Here is a 15,600-nt window from a genome sequence, read left to right as displayed (position 1 = left end):
TGTAATTGTTGAGTGTTCGTTATCCAGATTGTAGCCCAACAGGAGGAAGACAAGGACCATGTGTTGAATGGTTGAGCGTTTGTCCGTTTCAAGCACCGCCAAGGCTGGCAGTTGCTGTGAAAGGGAAGATGATGGAACAGAGCTAGGAAAAAGCTCAGCTCAAAAGAAACGCTGATCAGCATTCATTTCATTGCCCTGTGTCATGCACTATAGACTGGCTCCAAAAACCAGCATGGATTTGTATTACACCTGTAACAGCTTAGCTACAACGTGCTATTTTCACTGTATTTTGTCAAATGTTTTTCTAACAATTTATCAAAGACGTCTCAGTCAAGCCCTGACACAAAGTGATAAAAATACAGTTCTTGCCCCAAATCCTCCTCTAACAAGGGAGGGGTTTTCAATGCAAGGAGTCTCAGTGACACTAAAATAAAGCGCCAAGCCAAGCTTAAGCATGATGCTTAAACAGCAAAATAACTGCCATTTGTTACATTTCTAGCATAATTTCCCTTTTGTACCATCGCAGAGCATAAATAGTTTCCCATTTCACGAGCTCTCACGCTAACTTGTCACTTTCAGTCAAATTTGTGGCTGCAGATCAGGGAAACAAAGCTGTCCGGCTCGGAAAGCTGAGCCTCCTTAAAGGAGAAAGAGGTGTAAGCAGCTTCATCCCTCATTCTGCTTCAATACTGGAGGCGACTCACCGTACCGGCCTCATCCTGCACCAGCCTGCTGACCAGCAGCACCAAACCATGCCAGAACCAGATGTCCCAAGCCCATAGATCTCAGATTTTAATCTAATTCAACATGTTTTGCTCCAAATACTGGATAACAACCAAAGTTATTAGCGTGTTGCAAAAACCCCCTAGGGCTAAATTTAATCGCTGCAATATTGCCTTTAATAATAGTTTTAATGACGATAGCCTAAGTCTGCAGCCTTTTCTGCCCTACAAATTCCAATGATATTAAATTACTATGGAATCCAGAAGACACTGGGGAGCATGTGCTGTACAGAATGGAGTTGTGTCTCTCTTCAGCATGCTGGGAACCACCCCCTGGGGATATTCTGCCTGTGCTCGACTTTCAGGAGGTGCTTACACAGCCTTTTGCACCCCTGAGAGCTTCCTCCAGCCAGCCAGAAAAACAGCATCACCCCTGCTTTACAGATAGAGATCTGAGACCCAAACCAACCGACGTGGAGAAGCTTAAACAGAAACTGGTTTTAATTTGCAGCAGCAATCCAAGGCTCTGCAGACCTCAGGGCCCCTTCGTACCAGGCACATATTTTGCAAGACAGAGATGTCTCCACCGCAAAAATTCTCATCTGAGGAAACAAGCGCAACGTGCAGGACCGGAAGGCTGAAGCAATGGTCACCCTAGTCCATAAATACTGTGTATACATCATCCCACATCTTCAGAAAGGCACGGCTGTAAACTAGAACCTCAGCTCACGGCAGTACAAACCCGCTCCTTCCAGGACGTACAGATGTCCAGGCAGGCTGCCTCAAGAAAGGCCAACACAGAGATCTTACGGAAACCACAGGTAAAACTGAGCTCAGCGATGCAAGAAATCTGAGATTCTCTAATCCTCCCATGCAAAGCTTCTGCTGAAGCACTTCCAGCAAAGGATAAGGGAAGGAAATTCTGACAGATGGCAGGCGGGCGCTGATTGCTCAAGCATGAACCAGACTAAGACAAGGACGGCAGCGAGGGATCAGGATCACAGAAACCTATTTCAGGAACTGTCTTTACCAAGAATTTCCATTGTCAATCCTCCCCTTCCTTGCCAAGGCATGAAACCAGCCGCACAGCTCAGACGGCGGGGTCGCAGTTGGGCTGACGCTTGCTGTCATTGTCACCGACCCTCAAAGGTTATTGGGTTTGGAAAGCCATGGTGGGCAAGATTTCGACCGAGGCTACTACATGTGAACTAGAACGTGTGTGCACATCTAAGACTCCCCACTGTCCTGCAGACAGGAGGTTTTCTCCACTGAGCTCTCAGAGATGTCATCATGAAGCCTCTAATGGCAGAATATTGTATGGAGAATGTGGGCACACAAAGCGAAATGTCTTTATCACCCTTTAAACGTGGCTATTAACTCAAAACACAGGCTAAAGACATTCTAGTGACAACTCCTCTTGCTTACAGTCTTGATCATGTAATTCCAGAAAAGATGAAGGTAAAACATATCACTGAAATTTAATATCTATTCCACAAATAGAATACTCCAAACTAACTAAGGGAAGCCCTAGTGTGGGGATACACCCGAGTGTTCTGCAATGTATGTGGTTTTCCACAGGGACAGACTTAGGTAGCGCATCGGGTAAATCATGGGGGTTTTTAGAAGTACAATTATACTCCTTAACAGAATAAATTCATAAGTAAATTCATATTAATAAATTCATCCATACTCAATGAGCATTTTAAAAAGTTAGGAAACAATCATCATCACACAAGAGTCAGATTTGATTCAAAATGTTACTCCCCAAAATTTCTAAGTCTAGCAGCTTAGACTGGCGTCACATAAATAACACATGTCCAAGAGGTTACTACAGTAAATAAACCTGCATCCCCTTTATTGCCTCGTAATCAAACTCCCAGCAGCTGTCACTCAGCTGCTATATTAGTTCAGGCTTACGGTATAAGCAGGCGCAGATGGAAGGCTGGATTATTAAAGCTGCCTTGAATGGGTCTGCATTACAAACACACACCCAAACGACAGCATGCACTTGTTCTTGTAATGTATCCCCTTTAGAAATCCAACTGGTAATGAGACCAGACAGAGCTGGTTCAAGAATTACGGCTGAAAATAACTGCAAACTCTGTTTTGACTATAGTATAAAACACAATGTGACAAAATATTTGTATTTCTTATGCTCGATTACACAAAACATGACCCTGTGTAGCGTGCTGGCTCCTCTGACTCCATTGTTCTCCAGTAGTAAACAGGACTTTCGAAAATCTGTTAAGGTTGTGATTTATTGGCGAGAGAAGTCTAGAAAACAGCCTGGGTAAAATGCAGCACATCCCCTTCTGAAATTCAACTCAGCGCCATCCCCGAGAAGGCGATGCATGCGAAATGCCATTGCTGCTTTTGCACTTGAATATAATGATAATATTTTATTTAAGAGGAAGATTATTTCAGACTTGATTATTTGCAGAACTCACCAGAGTGTGCCTGACTATTCCAGCCCTAACGTAAACCTGATGGGTCTGGCTTTGCTATGCTGCTTGCAGACACCGATTTATCTCCAATTACTAAGCACATATCCAGCAAACGGATACGGGATTGCGAAAAAAGGGGGTCTGCAGTGAAACTGAGTTGTCCTGTTAAACTAAGGATGAGAGCCTCCCCCAAAACAGTCGTATAGCTCAAACCAAACAAGACCAATTAAAAAATAGCAGCAACTGGCAGATGTCAGGAAGGCATTACTTCAAATGGCAAAATATATATTAAAAAAAACATGGTTTTCTGCCACCAGAGGTTCAACCTCAGGTCATTTAAGACCTGAAATAGCCTTCAGGTAAAGGTGTCTCCAAAGCCTCTTTAGAAAACTGACTGGGAACCCTCTGCAGCGTCTGTCTGGGCTTAAGGCCTCTTAAATCCCAGGATTAGTGAGCTGCTCTGGACGCTCGTGTGTCAGCCCTGCCCAGGTTTAGCTGTACGAGCGCCACGGGGGGGGCTGGCACAGTTCGCTGCACAAGGACGTCACGCTGCCACCTCCAAAACTGCCCCACTGGAGGCCTTTGCTCATCGTATCTCACCGATGCTCAGCCCAGGACCACAACCATCTAGCTCCAAAGAGCCTTCCAGGACATTCCAGACCAGCGCTGCAGCGTTTTGTGAAAGTCAAACAACTCAGGCAGGACAGCACCAGCGCCGGCAAGTTTACTGGCAGCCCTCCCAGCTCTCTTTTTACACCGACAGCAAATATTCTACTGCCTAATCCAAACAGCAGCCTGGCCAGAGGTCGGGTACGAGCCTTGAAAGGGAATATTGCTCTGTTTGCATCTCTCAGCATTCAGATTCTACTTACGGCTGCGAGTGAGCTGTCTCATAGCGCTCGAAGGAGTGAGACAGATCGTGCTTGTTGTTCATGTAACACTGCGTGCACAGGTCATAGTCAAAGCACATTTTGCATTTCCACCGCATTCCCCGTATACCGTGCTTCTTGCAGCAGTCACAGATGATGTTTGGGTGACGGACACCTAGGAGAACAAAAGGCAAATGGTATTAAGATCCACACAAAATCCAGGGAGACCAGGCTGACAAGGCTCTTAAAACTACATCAGCATGTTTTGAAGAGAAGAATCATGTACTGTGCAGTTATTGAAGATGATGCAATAATGTATGTGTAATATGAAGTATCCATTTTCTGGCTTAATGGACTCTCATCCTAAAAGTCATGCCAGGATCTAGCAGGACGACCGTGTCAGCAAAGCTGTTAGATCCACAGATAAAAAAAGAGGAAAGAAAAGCCTTTGCATAGAGGCAAAGGGGAATTCCATGGCTATGAACTGGCGGAGCGCACATCTCTGCTCAGCACCCGTCCACAGGCACTCGCAACAGGCCGAACGTTCCAGGTTCAGGTGTTACACGTACTAAAGGTGATGGGTTTACAGCACCAGTGTCTTGTACGCACCGCACTTACCGATTTGTGCGTTATCGTACAGAAGAAGGTCGTAAGCCCCTTGGAATCCAGTCCGATAATTGGTTCTGTTTCCTTGATCCCACTGCACGACCACAGTCTTGTCTGGAGTGGTCGGGCTGCCCGTCCGGCCGATCTCCACCACGGTCCCAACGTTCCCTTCGCCGTTGTCCTGGTTGCCCCACTTCCAGTCCACTCCACGCACCACCCGCATCCCAACCTGCATGCTGGCATAGGGCTCCACGTCCATCGATCCGACCCCTACAGCTCTTCCATGGGACGGGTCTCGGAGACGGGCACTATCATCAGCAACACATTCGCTATCAGCAGCATGTTCAGCACACCTAATGAGACAACACGCAATTAAGTGACGTCACAGCAATAACTTTCATAGCGAAATGAGCGGATGCCACTTCAGCTCATACCCTGGGTACATAACTCAAGCTCAATTAGCAGGGCTGGCAGGTTTTCCAGATTCAAACGAAAAGAACTCAAACCCCAACTTGAAGCACTTATCCCACTCCGCTCAAAACACCATTGTAAGACATTTTGTGCAAAGAGATATTACCGAGGAACATCCTGACTACCTGCTATTTAGCTTAAATCTTTAGTACAGTCCAGTTGGTGTTTTAAAAATGACAATTGCCTTTAGCAAGATAACTGGAAGCCCCTTTTGTTCATAGTATCATAGGTAAATGTAATCCCAACCCTATTAATAAAGATAATTAAGAATAAAGGAAAGAAATGAATTTTTTCTCCCCAGAATGATCTGGCTACAAAAGAGGCCTGACCTGCGGAGTAGATAAATCTGTATTTAAAACAAGGATCCTCACAGGTTAGCACAGATGGGAAGGATATGCAAACTATCCAGACTTCCAAGGCACAGAAACACCTGCATAATATCCACAGACCTATTGCAGAGCACTGGGCAAGAAATCTTTACAAAACTTCAATACCAGCCCTTGATTTAAAGTGCAGGAACATGGGGAACAGCTACCAGAGACACAATGGAACAGAAACAGAAAAGCACAGAAAGCAGAGTGGAAAGAAATGACCAGGAAAACACGATTTTAGCGAGAAAAAGTCAACACCAGTCTATTTTTGAGAAAGACTCTTCATGTGCATCTTACCACGTAATACCACAGGGCTGGGTTTCACTTGCCCAGAAAGTTAGTTTTGGTTTTGATTTTGGGAGACAGGAAGTTTTAAAGACACACATGAAAGAAACATTTGTCTGTTTTCCAAAAGTAATGGCAGTTTTTCAAAACGAGCCACACTGCTTACCTGCAACGAGCACCGCGGGTGCTGTGCTGCATCACTCAAAGCCTGGGATGGCCTTTCCAGCTGTTGCCATGACAATTGGTAAATGAGGTGAACACCACACGGATGCAGCACATTCCCAGCTCCGAATCAAAAAAAATAGACCGTCAAAGCCTGGTTTACCTCTTTAGCGGAACAATGAGACAGAGGAGCGTTGCTTATAGTATCTAGGGCCAAGCTGCTGCTTTGACTTCTGGAAAAATCTCCTGTAGCATCCGTTTATCTTTGGGCATCCCTGCATCTCCCTCTTCCTCTCAAGCCATCCATAACATCCAATATTTTCTCACAATTAAACAAACCCACACATGAACAGAACACCAAGGGGCAAACTGTGCAGCTTCCCAAAGCACAGCAAACCTCCCCCTGCCATGAGACACCCAGCTCGAGCCGGGCTCACAAACCGGCTGACGAGTCAATAGGATGTGAACTCGGAGGCAGCAAGAGGAGCAGCTTTGTGCCACGTGAGATGATGTTAACACTACGCCTACCAATAAAGCAACCGAAACCACTGACGCCTAAAAATAAACTCTTCTTCCAGCCAAACATCCCCTTTTAAATGTATGGAGGAGTAGCCTGATGCAAAATCAAGTTTCTAGCATGCAGAACAAGCCCTATTTCTGCTCAGCTTTAGCACCTCTCTCGCTTCAGACTTGTCCTGCTGTGCACCACTGTGATGGCCAAACACCCTCTGCATGAGAGCGACATCAAAAACAAACGTCCTTGTGAACTTCACGTCATCTTTTGTTCCAATCATCACTATAAGATGCCTTGGGCAACACTTTCATTTAGGCTTCTTTTGTGGTGCTGGATGTAACGTTGCCAAGTTTAAGGTGCACCAGTGTTTATTATGAAAAGAGAAACTATCAGAAAGAATATCTTTTTCAGAAAGCTTTGCAGAGCCTAATGAGATTCGTATGAGCCCTCTTCGTCCACATCAGAAACGAATAAAATGGACACTTTAAGAAGCAGAACTGCTTTCTTCAAAGGCTGCTATCGACCAGTCAAGACAACCAAACCCACTGCAGAGAAAACAAATGGAAACACCCAACAATACAAAAGTACCAGAGACGCACAGGTCAATTATTTCCCTAAAAACAACCACCACCCTTCCTGATTCACCCAAGCGAGCTGGGGGCAGGCAGAGGGATGTAATAATAGTGGCAAAGGGAATTGCATGCTCAGAGAAGGAAATAACAGATACCACGGGGGTTTTTAAATGAGGATGGAGTTCATGGAGCTGCCGGTGCTGCAATGACCTTCATGCAAGCCCTGGCTCGCTGCTCTGAGGCTGCCTTCCCAATGGAATACTCCATTGGCCACACAAGAAGGCACCAAATTCTGTATTCCCACCTAATCCGGAGGGACGATGCGTAACGAGAGTAAAGAACCGCTCAAAATCCTTACGAGATGGATTACAAAGCTCATGCAGCCTGAACCTCGCCAGAGATCAGTATTATTTACTTCCTAAGTGGAAATGCTTCACTCATTGAAGCAAATACTCTTCCCTCAATGCTATCTGGGTCATAATTATTCCCCAGAAAGATAGGTATAGCTGCCAGAAATGATTCACAGAGAGAACACCAGTTTCCCAGCGGAGTTTAAAGTAATTATAGGCAGATAATCCATTATAAGGCACAAGCATATTTCTGAATCCTGACCATTCTGACCTCATCTGCTGAGCCACAGGAAAGAACAGCCCAGGTGTCATGAGTCCATTCTTAGGAAAACCCCGTAATACTTAACGGGAAGAAAGGGAAAATACTTTAGTGCCTTCAGTCTGCAACATTTTATATGCAATAATTGTTGGAACATTCTGCTGATGTGCAAACTGCGCTGTTGGTAGAAGGTGCTCTATGGGAAACCTCATATTCATCCCTACGAGGCAAAGGTTGCTGCTGTACCAGGTACAGAGTAAACAGAAGCCAGTAGTGGTGTAAGCAGATTGACAAAATCACTGCATGGCACTCGGCTATCAAGTTATTTGAACAGTACAGTAAACAGAGGAAGATGCAAGTGATTCTGTTTCTAGGGGTTTGGGGGGTTTGAAGCAGGTTTTTATTTCCCTTTGCACATATTTTGTGGTTTGAACTGTCTTCTCGGGTGAACGGCTCCACCTTAGAGAGCTATGCCTATTGTTCCCTACCCACAAAACTTTTGTATTCTTTAATAACGGACAACAACCAGGATCAAATACCTCTGCCCAAGGCTCAAAGCCGCCACGTTCATTCCCAAAGCCAGCATTCATGCTCAAATTCACACTCATCCTTCACTTTCCTTTCCCCTCGGTAAACAGCGAGGCCCGAGGCCAGCACAGCAGACACGGGCCTGTGCTCTCACTAACAGAAAGCAGGGTAATTTCTCCCTAGGATGCTCACAATTCCCACAAATACACCCACTATTAAACGAAAGCAGACCAGAAAACCAGCAAAACACAGTAAATAACCCTGTATATATATAACCTATACATAAAACCCTATTAAACGAGAAACAAAACTCTAGTATAAGGGCTAATATTGAATTTTAACACACGATAACGGTTTTTCTGCTTTCGGAATAGTTGTTTCAATAAATTATGACTTCACAAGCGCTGGGCTTCAATACGACCGCACGGCACAGCCCTAGTCCAAGTCGATGTGCAAAAACACGCAGTCGGGCCCGTTTCATTGTTTCTTGTTTCCCAGCTCTCATTCCACAGCCCTTGCTCACACCAAGGGCAGCACCCTCAGGTCAGGCCTTGTTTAGCCACCGAGAACTCATGTCTAGTAAGGCCCCACTCTCCATTTTGGAGAAGATATTAATACGAACTCCTAGTTCCCAGCACTAGCAGATCTTTTAAGGTAGAATAGTGACACCATCACAGCCACCATCTGACAAACTTAACCACTAGAAATTAGACTAAACCTATGGGATTCCCCCTCAGCCCACCTAAAGGATTTGCGTAACTGGCTGAAGTGAGTAGTTTAATATTCCACTGCAAAGCCACAAGGTCTCAATGACACTTTGCTTCACTTTTCCTTAGGCGGTCAGTTCTGTTTAATCTGAATTCTGCAAAATGGCGTCACTGGCAGCGAGGGGGAGGGAAGAGCAGATGATGTTTCTGCAGCTTACAGATCAATAGCAGATAAATGAAGCCATTCTACTGACAAATTACTCTCAGCACAAAAAAAAATACAAATGGGGCAGCTGCCACTGTTAAAACCAATCAGTCAAGAAAAAGCCTGCATGAGGTTAAACCATTTCCATGCCCCCTACTTCACCTGCTCTCAAAGTATATTTCACTGTATTATATAAACAGAATAAAGCAGGTGATTAATATGCCTTTGCTCAGGGATTAATACCTTGTCATTTCAGCTTCACTGTACCAGAGCAGGCACACATCCTGGAATACAGGGACACACAGCGAGGAAACACTACAAATAACGAGCCAGGCACTTAAAGATGGTCCCATTGAGAGCATTAGATTGCTACAATCAACACTTGTCTTCTACAAGCGCCAGCCCATTGATCTGTTTTGCCCAAAGTGAATCGTACACTGGTTGTATTCTAGCCCTGAGACAGCGAGAGGTGACGCTGCCTTCCCTTTCAAGTTGTAGAAGCGACACTTTCAGTGGTTATCATGCCAGCTTACTATCTGTTCTTCCACCGTGTCAAAGGATGCAGACCTAAAAGCAGCATCAGCTAATTTATTAATATTCAATAACAGTAGTTTTGTGCAAACCCTTCTGAGAAGCTTGACCCCAGCATTCTGGTTTCCTAAGAAGTGGCAAACAATGTCAGAATAGATCCTAAAGATGGAAGTTTTGGAGAAGTTACACGTCTTACATTTTTGGGTCCATTACATGTGAGTAGGGCACTACCTAATGGCTTCAACGGACACAAAAGTGGCAAATCAGGGCTGTTCAAAATTCAGATTTACAAGTCGACATCAGTCAAACCCCACAAAAGAACAAGTTCCCTCCACCAGCTTCTACTAAACACAAAAACTTCAGGCTTTATATTTATGAGATCAGTGCTTATTTGCCCACTGGAGAATTAAAAGCGATAAGTGAAAGTTCAAGCTGAGCATCTACTGGTTCTCTCTTATTTCATCCCAGAAGACAATTGCTCATGAGCCCGATGAAATTTCCTTCTGGCTTTTGATGAACTGTGCTCTCTCCAGGAGGGAAAAACCAGCTCCAGCCATTTGCTTTAATTGGACCTGACAGTTTGCAGATTGCTGCCTCAAGCCTTGAAAAGCTCAGTAGCTGGGGCTGATGAGAATCCACGATTCCCTCAATAGCGGATTTCAGAGTTAAATTTACATCGTATGACAGTAAATCCAAACGCACACACCCTCCCACCAAAAAACACACACAACCATTGGGGGGTGATGTTTAAAAAAATAAAAAGAAAGCAATCATTTGCTAAGTTTGAATTTAGGTCTTTTGCACTTCACATAGAAAAAATGGGAGAATGATATTTTAAGTTTCCTATACCCTCCCTGGAAGACCCATGTGGCACAAGGAAAACAAATGAAAACTCATAAGCATTGAGGAACTTCCCACCAACTTCCTCTGACCTTTCAAAATGCAAAGTATCCGCTTCAGACCCCGGCACAGCTGGAGCACAGGAGCCGCTGAACCTCTGCTGAGCCTTGAGAGCTCATGCTACCAGCTTTCCGATTCCCCTCCAGGCTTTCCGAACGGTCAACACTGCACTCCTGTCAGTTTTCAGCCCAGGACTTGCCCTTTCTGTGGTCTGAAAGCAGATCAAAAGGTTTCAAACTAATCTATCCTGACGTGCCTTTGACTAGAGAGACATGGGCTGCGTGGGAGCAGAATGCACTGAGTAGCTGGCTGGTGCTTTCCTTCCTGGTACCTAACGGAGGCTTGAGGGTCAGCACGTACACCAATTCACTTACAAGTTTGCACATTTTAGAAGTACCAATGCCATCTTTCAGCTCTGGATAGCTGAATATTTTAGAGGACACAAAAACACTTTACAGATAGGAAACGGAGCCATAGATATAGGAACAAAACTCACATGTCCTAGCACCAAGTTCTGCTCTCCACAGCCATACTGGAAATTTCAGACACCACTACAGCTCTAATTACAGAGGGAGCAGAAATATTTGAATTATAAGTCTCCCAAGAAATTCTCTTTGCTCAAGGAGGGAAGATCATTCAATGATCTTTCTCCAATCGAAGTTCTAGTGAGAGCGCACCGAAAGCTGCGCTGGGCTCCCCCTGGGCACGCTGTATCACAACACCGAGCCCTGCCACAAATGCCCTTGGAAGCCAAGAATCAGAATCCTTGAAAAACAACCGGGACTCAAACAGTCTGCTCGGAAGACTTTGCATTCTATTCCTGGATCCCTGCAAAACAGTAACTCAAAATGAAAGGGCATGATCAGTCCTGTCGCAAGCGGTGCGGTCACATCCAGCACGACCCTGAGCTCTGCCAGAGCCCAGGAGCGGTTCTGCATCAAACAGATTTGATGGGAACAGGCAGGCAGGGGCAGCGTGACCCAGGAGAGCTTAATTATCAAGTTGGAGAAAACCTTCAACCTCAGTGAAACCACAGGCAACCAAGATGGGTCCCTGTGAGCAATCAATACGAATACTCGTTTCACAAATAACAGCTCTGAGCAGCCCGTGGTGGTCACGCAGCAATACGTTTGTTGATCGAGGTATCTTAGAAAGCCATGAACGTACCCCTTTCCAAGTGAAAATGGAAGGAGACAGTTGCAACCACCATACTTGCAGTGCTTCCACAGTTTTGTCAATTTCCAAAACACTTGTCAAAGTTTTAGCGACACAGGACATCATTCCAACCTTAACAACGAGGGTAATGTGGGTTATTTACAGTAACTGCATCCCTTGACAATTCACTCATCTATATCCTGAAACCACAGACGAAAAATTCAACAGGTAATCAAGTACGGAAGAAGGGCCTAGAAGGATGAACAACTGCATTGTTCTTTATAGGAAGTAGTTTTAGGAAACCAAGGAGCTATTAAACAGAGGAGAAATAGGAATAGTATCCCATTTGAGCCAAATAAACTCCTCCTATAGCAAGAGAGAAGTGAGGAGGATGTAATGAGGCTCTTAGCCAAAAAGAGAGGAGGTTGAGCGGTAAAGCCAAGCCCAAGTGACCTCCATGAAGGTGAGCCAGAGCTCACTTGTTTCTAAGTGTGAGGCAGAAATTAGAATTTGCTACATTCAGAAAGCGATTTCTGGAGTTGAGCATCTGCAAGGAAATCAGAACACACGCAGTGCTTCCAATGCAGCCGCACCAGCCTCTCTAGGTTCCAGTTTGGCCCCTGTTTTCATGGCTCTTTCTCAGGTCAGGAAGATTGCAAATATCACAGAAACACAGAGGAGAAAAAGCCGCATGTGCTTCAGTTCTGAGTTACATTCAGCATTCGGCACACGACACAAACTGCCCAGCAGGAACCGGTGCCAGCGCTCGGCGCTCACCTTAGCGAGTACAGACGTACCTGCAGTTCCTGTTTCCAAACAGGAACACAGGATGTGTATTTACACCGTCCAGGGCTGCCAGTACTCGCCATCCCGCAGGAAATAAAGAAAATAAACAAAATTGGAGCAAGAGCAAGCAGACGTGCCCCATTATGGACTCAAGCCTCGCTAAAGGTCGTAGAAAGAAAACCAGCCACTCAAAAAAGAAGAAAAAGGGGAAAAAAACCCAAGCACGTACCTGATGGAGTGGAGAAAGAAGAAAATTCAGAAAATTGAGAAATCCACTGTCCTTAGCCAAGGGCTGCGTTTGCTTCCTTCCCCCATTCATTCTCAGCGCAGAGTCCGAGCAGCGGAACTTCCACAGTGACCTGCGGAGGAGAAAACACGAGAAACCGCTGAGGCGGGCACCGGGCGCCGGGCACCGGCTCCTGTTCCGTCCGGCCCCGGCCCCGCAGCGGCGAGGGCCCAAGCCCGGCCCCGGCCGCAGCCCCCCCGCCGCAGGCACCTCCCCGCGGCCGCCTCCCGCCTCCGCCCCCGCGCCCCGCCGCGGACCGGCCGCCCCACGCCCCGCTCGGCAGCGACACCCACGCACCGCGGACACCTCCACGCCGCCCCGCTCTTACCCCCCGGGAAGCCGCCGAGGCACCGGCCGCCCCGCGGGTGCTGCAGCGGCGCCGCTCCAGCCCGCTCCCCCGGGGCCGCCCTCGCTCCCCGCCCGGCCCCTCGCAGCGCGGCCGGGCATGCTGGGAGCGGTAGTTCCCCGCCCGCCCCGCTCGCCGCCCCCGGGCCGCCGCCGACTACAAGTCCCGGGAGGTCCCCGCGGCGCGGCCCGACCCGCCGGGCCTGGGGAGGGACCGTGCGGCCGCCCCGCGTTCCCGGCCCCGGGCGGACACGGGGCGGCGGCTCCGAGCCGCGTGTGGCCGCTTCGCCCGGCGCCTCCGCGGTGTCCGGCAGAATAAAACAGCCGGGATCGTTTCCTGTTTTCTCTGCGCAGGCCAAAAAATGGCCATTAAAGCCGCGGGAATGGGCGGCCGGAAAGGATGCGGGATGCGCAGCGGGATGCTCTGTTTGGAGCGTTTGGGTTTTGGGGTGATTTTAGGGTAGGTCTGTCCACTGTAAGGGAGATTTTGCAATTGGTGTAACTCCCTTCAAGGCGCCGCTCTGTTGCTCCCTGGCGCGTCTGTATTGAAGCCAGTTTTGTCTTACTTTTAGTCTTTGCTAATGCAGACCGGCACAGCACAACAAGGGTTACAAGAGTGGCCTGCACTGATAGCGAGGAACAGCATTTACAGCACTAAAACTGAGTGATATATTTGTGCCAGACCCATCAGAACACAACACAAAACTTGCCAGCATGAGACCCTTTGCTCACAACAGGAATGTGGTAGCAAGGTCATAAAAAAATCACATACCATTCCTTTTCCCATTAGCCTGCCAGGAAGGCCATGCCCAGATTTCTAAGATACGTCAGGTGTTTTTTTCCAGGTTATCTTTCTTAAAAAAATTAAAATATATATATATATATATACAAATTGGAAAACTGTATTACACTGTGTGAAGACACCTTGGCAGGCAAACACAAAGTCAAACAGCATCAGCAGCTTAGTCCATGGCCAAGATAGAAACTTTACTATGATTATTATGATGAGATTTTGCCTCTGATTGTATATCGCCATTTCGGAGAGGTGGTATTTTGATTGTGCATAACACCAAAGAGAGCGCGAATGGCAAACCTCTCTGGTGTGTAACACAAATATCTCTGGTGTGTTAAAAAGTGTGAGCTCCGATGAATCATTTCTAGTGGGAAATGTAGCTCTGGATGTGGGAGAGAAACCTCTGCTCTCACATGGCCCTCGCTTGCTTTTCCAAGTATTTTACTGGGGATCTTTCTTTGCCCACTGGATGCCGCTGTTACACAGGGATATTCATCGAATATTTCTGTAGACTTCTCCAGATATGGCCACTTCAGGGTCAGCCAAGCTATATGGGTTTAGTCCTATTTTTAATGGTTTTTTTTACAAGGGAACTCAACATTTTGCAGCTCATTGGCATGGCTCATGTGAACCTCAGGCCACAGAGGTGGATGCCTGTGCGATGCGAACACCAGCAGCAGAGATCTAGTGATGTTCTTTGAAGGTGATTGAACAGTACATGCAAAAAAAAATATTGGCTGGTGGAGGAAAACAGGTTGTCCAAAACACATTTTCAGGTCATATATAGAAGGACGCTTTCCTCAACGAGTGTGTCCCGCAGCGCCAACTTCGCGTGTTTAATACAGGAGGAATTTATACGTGGAAAGGCTGGTTCTGAGCCCGGAGCAGCAGCGTTCCCGGCTCACCCAGCGGGAATGTGCGGATGCTGTGATTACCCCCGGTGGCATTGCCTGCAGGGGCAGTGACCTGGATAGAGCAGAACAGATACGTGTGTCTTCTGCTCTTCAGTGGCAACTGAACAGCCTTTCAAGCTCAGCCGAGTCTCAGAACAAACCAGAAAGTGACCTACATTCAGCACCCAGCGTTGGGAATTAACTTTGAGGGAGTTCAATTCCACATTTAGGTCTCTCCTCTGAAACAAATGAAACCACAGCAAATTGCCATTCAATTATTTCGTCTATTTCTAACTTTAGGGTTAGAGGATTTCAGAATCAGGAATGTCTTCTCAGCCCCCCTCTTTAATATGGTTTATTTACTGTGCTGGATGAATACAGCATGTGGAATTCTGCAAGGGCAGTCTGTCCATGCTGCTGTACTCCGCTGGCAATGGGGACAGCAGGAATCTTTGCTTCTTTATTATTTAAAAATTCTTCGCGCTGTGTTTTGGGATGAATTCCTACCCCATCAGAATGCTAATGCTTGGGAAAGCCTGTGAGCGCAGCATCCCGCTGCATTAATGTAGCCTTCAAAATCCCAAAGTGATCCCAGGTGTGACTGCGGTGAAATCAGCGGGATTACGCCGGTGATGAATCTGGTCCCGGCCACAGAGTAGACAAGGAAACTAATCCTTCTTTTTCCTGCGGCTGCAACTGCTGAAGCAATTTGCTTATGTACCTGGGGTCAAGTTCTGTGTGTCTGGAAATGAAGTGGCATCGTACCTCCCTGCACTGGGGGAACCAGGTCCGGGCGCCTCTCTGGCTGTACTTACTACACTGTACGCACAATGTTTTTATAAGATA

The 15,600-nt window shown here is 46.7% G+C and overlaps 1 protein-coding gene across 10 annotated transcripts in view; it reads right to left on the bottom strand.

Annotated features, from left to right (window-relative positions):
• The window catches only part of MIB2 (MIB E3 ubiquitin protein ligase 2), a 29,243-nt gene extending 16,095 nt beyond the window's left edge, over positions 1–13,148 (bottom strand). For 8 of the 10 annotated variants that reach the window (XM_082069962.1, XM_082069966.1, XM_082069964.1 and 5 more), the window contains exons 1-3: positions 5,935–5,981; positions 4,654–4,994; positions 4,039–4,210 (exon numbers count right to left, since the gene is read on the bottom strand). In XM_082069962.1, the coding sequence (XP_081926088.1) occupies positions 4,039–4,210; positions 4,654–4,994; positions 5,935–5,966 (545 nt within the window). In that variant the 5' untranslated portion in view covers positions 5,967–5,981. Of the gene's footprint in view, positions 1–4,038; positions 4,211–4,653; positions 4,995–5,934; positions 5,982–12,666; positions 12,883–13,051 lie in introns of those variants that run through there. The other 2 variants (XM_082069967.1, XM_082069968.1) reach the window with 2 other exon arrangements.
• Between the last annotated feature and the right edge of the window lie 2,452 nt (positions 13,149–15,600).

Source organism: Streptopelia decaocto (assembly GCF_964273445.1).
Source record: "Streptopelia decaocto genome assembly, chromosome: 20".
Lineage (NCBI taxonomy): Eukaryota > Metazoa > Chordata > Aves > Columbiformes > Columbidae > Streptopelia > Streptopelia decaocto.
Note: the sequence above shows the minus strand (reverse complement) of the source record. Positions and strands in the feature narration are given on the sequence as shown.